Source organism: Anneissia japonica, unplaced genomic scaffold, assembly GCF_011630105.1.
Source record: "Anneissia japonica isolate Jap-2015-1 unplaced genomic scaffold, ASM1163010v1 scaffold632_len54913_cov156, whole genome shotgun sequence".
Taxonomy (NCBI): Eukaryota; Metazoa; Echinodermata; class Crinoidea; order Comatulida; family Comatulidae; genus Anneissia; species Anneissia japonica.
Window position 1 is genome coordinate 46,460 of NW_022686663.1, and position 7,725 is coordinate 54,184.

The 7,725-nt window shown below is 34.5% G+C and overlaps 1 protein-coding gene across 1 annotated transcript in view; it reads left to right on the forward strand.

Annotated features, from left to right (window-relative positions):
* The window catches only part of LOC117117208 (slit homolog 3 protein-like), a gene marked incomplete at its 3' end in the record, with an annotated part of 31,599 nt that extends 24,138 nt beyond the window's left edge, over positions 1 to 7,461 (forward strand). Inside the window, exons 7-8 of the mRNA XM_033261440.1 lie at positions 6,521 to 6,592; positions 7,390 to 7,461. Of these exons, the coding sequence (XP_033117331.1) occupies positions 6,521 to 6,592; positions 7,390 to 7,461 (144 nt within the window). The remainder of the gene's footprint in view (positions 1 to 6,520; positions 6,593 to 7,389) is intronic.
* Between the last annotated feature and the right edge of the window lie 264 nt (positions 7,462 to 7,725).

Genomic DNA, 7,725 nt, shown 5'->3' on the forward strand with positions numbered 1-7,725 from the left:
TAAAATTATAAAAGCATTTCCTATAAAATATGCCAATACCTCTATACGTACGACCAACAAGCAAACCATCAGAACTATTCACTGATGAAGTAGCAAAACAGTCAATATCCTCATGAAACGATTTCAATAATGGCAAATCATCATTGACAAGCCAGTGCTCTTGTATGCCAACAACATCATTATTCATACAAAGATCATAAATTTGTTTTTTGACGGAATTTAAATGATTTACAATTAAAGGAGACAATCCTCAGTTGATTGGAATTAACGTTAGATTTACCATTCATCATCATGATCGATTATTCGCCCTATTGGCTCATAATACCTCCTAACTATTACAGATTGAGGCCAAAGCTTAGTATCATTAAGTGTTTTTCTTATAGTACAAAATCACATTCAACCATAAAGGATGTATAGTCGGTACGTTTACTAGGCAACGCTTTACCTTTAGCATCAATATTTTGTGCTGACTTCAGATACGAATTTATGTCGTCTGCTTTGGTGTCTGGGCTCATATTACCAACATAGATCTTAAATGGTAGAGGATCTCTACCTTTCAATTCAATGCCAACGCCTGTTCCACGCTTGAAATTGCACCGTTTGCGTTTCTTTCTTTGGTACTGAAACCCGTCATCAGTAGGCCCACTGTGAATTAAAGAAGACGATGGAGCCTGTGTGTTTCCGTTAGTAATTACATCATGATATGAAAGATCTATTATTTACTTAGTAAGTTATTTAAGTAAAGTGCATGATTTGTCATTTTAATTATTATTTACTTATACCCTCTTATATGAAAAGTTTAGACTGTCTAACCATATTAAAGTAAGTGTTGTGCTAATACTGTACATATGTGATCATCCCTATGAACGACCTAGTATAAAAGAAATATGCTGTGAAGGAAGGTCCCCTTGAAATAGAGATACCCCTGTTAAAATGACGGGGACACTTACCGTACTTAGTGTGCCAAAATCGTCAATTTAACACAGTTTTCAATAACTACCATAGGGACAATTTCGGTTTTTTTTTTTTTTTTTTTTTGGTTAGTGTCTCTTGATAAATAGGGGTACTCTTATTCAAGAGTCACACATGATATTATTAAGGGGACATTTTGGTTCCGAAAGTGTCCACTGGTAGGGATCTACTGTACAAATAAAATCGATGAATTACTGATCTGAAAACCAGTAGTTCACGGTATATTAAAACTCACTCACATAACGTTCTTTAACTATAGTCAAAATAAAACTTCCTGGGACGTTTTCTTGTGTACAACAACCATTTATAATATAAAACAGCGATCGTAAAGCAGCTTCGTCGTCACTGCAATCAAGTGGCATATAAGAGACTCGGACCAGATTGCGAACCATTTACTAAGTTGGCAGCACACATTATGCACATTGATGAGTGGGTTATAAGTTTATTATCAATCCCAAAAATAAACTGTCTGGTACACTGTTGAACGCATCTTATATATGGATATTTTGAACATAAAGACACCCTTGACCGTATCTATATCATTGTTACAAATAAAAGACACCATAATTGGATAAGAAGGCAGAAGTCTTTACCACTGTAATATCTATTATAAAGATTATCGGTCCAGCGCCCTCTCTAGTTGCTAGGGGCTACCAATATGGCTACGGTCCATCGTGTACACGGCGAAATACAACCTTGTTTATTAAAGTCAGCTTTACACGTTATCTAGTGTTCGTCGTTGTTATTTCATGGTCTCAAAGCAGGCTTAAATATTACATTGGCGACGAGGATGAACAGAATTATGCTACCCGTCCCTGGACAGCTTGATCTCACAGGTGAACAAATCCATACGAAGTGGAAGCAGTTTAAACAACACTGGGACAACTACGAACTAGCTACAGGGGTAAGCAGCAAACCGTCCGCCACTCGAGTAGCCACGTTGCTCTCTGTTATCGGAAATGAGGCGGTTGTCGTGTATCATACATTCGACTGGGAAGAAGAAGGGGACGAAAAGAAAATTGAGAAGGTATTAGAAAAGTTCAAAAACTACTGTGAACAGAGGAAAAATGTGACGTATGAGCGAAACGTTTTTTTCAATAGACATCAGGCTTCAGGCGAAACGATCGACCAATACGTCACAGTTTTGAAAACTTTGGCTGAGCCCTGTGAATTTCAAGATCTTAAAACATCATTAATTAAAGATCAGGTAATAATAGGAATAAGAAATCACAAAATTAGAGAGAAACTGTTAAATTCAGACAAGGTAGTAACTCTAGACTCTGCATTAGCTCTCATTCGTGCGCATGAGCACACAGTCATGCAATAAACATTACCAGATGGTCCAGGTAAGAGGTCTTTCAACAAAGCCTTCTGCAGATCAATATTTAATGATTTGTACTCCTGTCTCTTATACACATCTAGATGTGTATAAGAGACAGATACCGGACATTGTAAAAAGCGATAACGGACCTCCATTTAATGGTTTTGAATTTTCGCAGTTCGCAGAGTATATGGGTTTCTCGCACAAGAAATGTACTCCATTGTGGCCACGTGCCAACGGTGAAGCAGAACGCTTCATGCGTACGCTTGTCAAGCTAGTACACACAAGTACTGCATCTGAAGTTAACTGGAAACAGGAACTTTGGACATTTCTTCGCCAATATAGAGCTACACCTCATTCAACTACGGGCAAATCGCCTAGTGAGGCTCTCGATGGAAGAAAACTTAAAACAACTCTTCCACAAGCTAAAGATAAATCGATAGGCATACATCAAAGCATCCGCGAAAAGGACAGAAAGAAGAAAGCCGCAATGAAAGCCAATGCTGATAAACACTTACACGCTAAACCAACAACCATAAACATCGGTGACAAAGTACTCATTAAGCAGAAACGTAGAAATATGCTCGACCCTCCATTTAATCCGGAACCTTTTGTTGTCGTCGAAAGGAAGGGAAATTGTATAACAGCACAACAAGGCGAAATTTCTGTCACCAGAAACTGTACCTTTTTCAAGAAACTAGTGAACATGCAAAATAAAGAATGCATAACGGAAAACGAATCACAACCAACCACCAGAGCACCAATAACCAAACCGCAGCTAACTCCAACTCGACGCTCTACTAGAATCAAGAACCTCCCATAAGCTTAAATGACTATGTGACGGAATAATGAACATTTCTATTTTAAACATAAGCATATCACTTCTAAAATTCTGAAAGGAAATTTGAACTGTTGTTTTGAATTCAGAAATATTGATATTTAAAGTTGTTGTTAAAGCACTGAGTTTAAGTGCACTGTTTAGAACTTAGAAAAATTAGTTTAGAACTTGTTTGATGAGCTGTGCTCATGTGTTTAAATTTTAAAGTTAATTGACGAATAACAAAAAATATATACACATTAGACACTGTAATCTGAATGCCAGCTGTTTATTGTTAATCTGCTTAAGAAATATACTAGTCACATCATTACATAACAGAAGACAAATATATACTGTAATCATCTAAAGCTAATTTAAATTCAATCTAAACAAAGGGAGGGATGTAATATCTATTATAGAGATTATCGGTCCAGCGCCCTCTCTAGTTGCTAGGGGCTACCAATATGGCTACGGTCCATCGTGTACACGGCGAAATACAACCTTGTTTATAATTAAAGTCAGCTTTACACGTTATCTAGTGTTCGTCGTTGTTATTTCATGGTCTCAAAGCAGGCTTAAATATTACAACCACCAAGTTACATATTTACTCTAGTATTCTGAATATTATATTTGCAATTACTAGAAAATACTACTCATTGATATATCGGTAATTTTTCTCGTTTGCTCTCTTTTAAGGTATTTGTCTGATAACGCGATATTTGGTGTAAAAATTAATACATTCACTGATCTAACAAGACTTCGAACGTTGTAAGTGTAAATCCACAAGTTATGATGTATCAGTTGTTGAGATCTTGATAGTCCACGCAAGTCTCATACTATTAAATATTGTTTATATGCTTGTGTCATTGTTTGCTGTGTTATTAGGTAATTATTATCTTAGTTTAATTGTGGGATAATAAAAAACACTCTTGGCTAAATGGAAAAAAGGATTAGCCTTATCTGGTGATTAATCTCTTATGTTTTCGACTGATGCACATTTATTTTATAACGTTATGCCATAAATTATATAGTGGGCTACGAATAATGTTTTATTTCATGATTTTGAACATTTTCACGCTTTTCCCTTTAAAATTGGCAAAGTACTTACGAAGATATAATATTAATCATTGTTTTTGGTAAGGTTTTGGTCAGCTATTCGATATAATACCCTACACCCCTCTGCTATTCGATATAATACCCTACACCCCTCTGCTGATAACCATTCAAGAAAAGGCCTGACTTATCAGCTATACAGAGAAACGTGGTACGAAATGAATAGAAACGCGTTCAAGAAGTGGTACCGTGTTTTGAGGCGATAGGTCTAAGCCTAGGTATTTTTACACAGTTTTCAAGAAGATGGAATTGTTTAATTAAGGAAATTGTTCGTTCTGATTAACACTTTTTAACCAGAATAGCAATGGGTCAAAACAGCAATAAACCAAAAAAAAAAAAATAATAATAATAATAACAATAATAATAATAATAATAATAATAACAATAATAATGGGCGAAACACAATCTAAAAGCAGTAGACATTTAAATAATTTAAAATTTAAAATAGTGACAAAATGATTATATAATGACATTAATTAAAAATAATAATAATGAAACAGTACAGTAGTAGTAATAATAAGAAGAAGAAATAGGCCTTATAACAATATCACAAAATACAAATTAAATAATAAAAATAAACACAATAATATCAGTGAACGTTCAAATAAATAAAACTTGAAAATACAGACACAAAAAAAATATACCCGATATGTCATAAAAGTTTATTGCCGTTTTGAACTGAGACCCTCCTTAACGGATTAACAACTGTATTAAACTAAATCCTTGACAAAGCGTCAGCCACTACATTATCTTTTCCACTTATATGGCAGATATCTAAATTCCACTCCTGCGATGCCAAGCTCCATCTGAGTAATCGCAGGTACTTGTTTTTCATCTTCTCAAGAAACGTTAACGGATTGTGATCTGTAGACATCTTAATCTTCTGAGAAGCTGCTCCCAAGTACATCTCAATGTTCTGTAAGGTCAACACTAATGCTAGGGTTTCCTTTTCCACCGTTTAGTAACAGTTTATCAAATTTCTTTGAGAAGCAGACTGGTGTTTTAATTTCACCATCATCCATCTGCATAAGTGCTGCACCAGATCCGATGTCACTAGCAAATATCATAAGAGAAAATGGTTTAAAGAAATATGGGGCTATCAACACCAGCTCACCAGTCAATATCATCTTCAACATGACTGATCGCATCCTACACTCATTTGACCACTGATTTGTCACATTCTTCGCAGAAGACTTTCAGGGGTGCCACTAACGAAGAGAAATTCTTACAAAATCTTCTATAGTAACCTGTCATTTCCAAGAATTTCATTAACGTCTTATCCGTTGGGACTGGGAAGTTCTGTTTTGGCATGTACTGCTTTCAATTTACCACACCAACGACGTGTCCCAAAAACACTACTTATGTATCTTCTCTTCAAAAGAATTCCTATTCCTGTATTTAAAAACAAATTTCAATTCAAAAAATCATAATTCAATGTTTCTTATATATATCTTATATGAGGCATGTCGTGGCGAAATGGTTAAGTTGTCGCACAGGCCTGTATTGAGTAAATGAGCTATAATATGGGAGCTCAAAAAATTGCCTAAAAATCCAAATTTGTTTTTCATTTTAAATCAACAGATTAATGTCTTATTAATCATGTACCAAAGTATTAGTTCTGGAAGTGGTCAAGAAATTGTTTATTTAATGTTATTTTTATAGTTCATTCTATTAAACAGTGTATGCACAAATAACTTTGAAAGGCAATTACTCAAAATCATGTTTATCTTGATTCTAAAGTACTGTACATTCACTTTCCAATAACTTAGGCTTGTCCAATTTCAATGAATGACCCCTCATTTTAAAGATCACATACTCAGGTATCTGAAAATACCAATAGCTTGAATTTCAATTTTTGCTACAACTTAGCCATTTTGCCACAACATGCCTCATATATCGACAGCAAGCGAGACATGTCTTCATTTGTATAGCATCTTGGTCGCTAAAAAAAAAAAAAAAAAAAAGAAGAAAAAAAGCAATATAGTAGATATCGTGATCGGTTACATAAGGAGTATTAATTACAAATTATGGAAATCATACCGATTATACAGATTATCAGTTTCATGACCAACTATCATCTTGTTTTGTTCACGGCAAATTCCACTAGGCAACGTGCAATCAAGTTATTTACGGTGCTAATCAATTCATTGATACAAGTGATAAAAGTATCATGGCTGTTAACATTTTAAAGGGGATGAATAAATGTATATCATGCGGTTAAGAATGACAATGATAATAATGATGTCATTGAAGATCCAATTCAATTATAAAGATCACTTTGTTATTTCTCTTTTAAGGAATCTGAGATTTAACAGAATAACTACTTTAACGCAAGGTGGCTTCAGTGGTTTGACAAGTCTTCAATATCTGTAAGTGACAATCGAAAATTTATGAATATAACAATGTAAGTTCTGTATTACATCATCCCTTATATCAAGTCGTAAAACATACCACATAAAAGAACTTTTGATTGCACGAAGACGGCTATAGGATGTAGAACGCAAGTACGTCACATAAAGTTACCTGCGCATGCGATTTCTTTAAATGATCGTTGTCTTATTTCGTGGGTTTGTTTTGGGCGATCTGAAAGTTTCCACTGGTAGGGATCTACTGTAGGAATAAAATCGATGAATTACTGATCTGAAAGCCAGTAGTTCACGGTATATTAAAACTCACTCACATAACGTTGTTCAACTATATTCAAAATAGAACTTCCTGGGACGTTTTCTTGTGTACAACATTTCTAATGCAACAGCGATCGTAAAGCAGCTTCGTCACTGCAATCGAGTGATTTTTAAGGGACTCGGACCAGGATATTGCGAACCATTTACTAAGTTGGCAGCACACATTATGCACATGTGGCATCCGTATATAATTTTAAGAGTTGATGAGTGGATTATAATTTTATTATCAATCCCAAAAAAGAACTGTCTGGTACACTGTGGAACGCATCTTATAATATGGATATTTTGAACATAAAGACACCCTTGAACGTATCTATATCATTGGTGTTACAAATAAAAGACAGCATAATGGGATAAGAAGGCAGAAGTCTTTACCAAAAAGTACATTTTTACTGTAGTATTCTGAATATTATATTTGAAAATTACTAGAAAATACTACTCATTGATATATCGGTAATTTTTCTCGTTTGCTTTCTTTTAAGGTATTTGTCTTATAACGAGATATCTCGTGTAAAAAATAATTCCTTCAGTGATCTAACAAGACTTCGAAAGTTGTAAGTGCAAATCCACAAGTTATGGTGTATCAGTTGTTGAGATTTTGATAGTCCATGCAAGTCCCATACTATTGAATATTTTTTATATGCTTGTGTCATGGTTTGCTGTGTTATTACGTGATTATTATTTTACCTTAACTGTGAGATAATAATTTTAAAAAAAAACACTCTTTTCGCAGAAACTTTACAATCGTAACCTGTTGACGATCCTCAACTAATCTTTATTTATAAACTGAAATGATTATAATGATAGCAAAAATAATG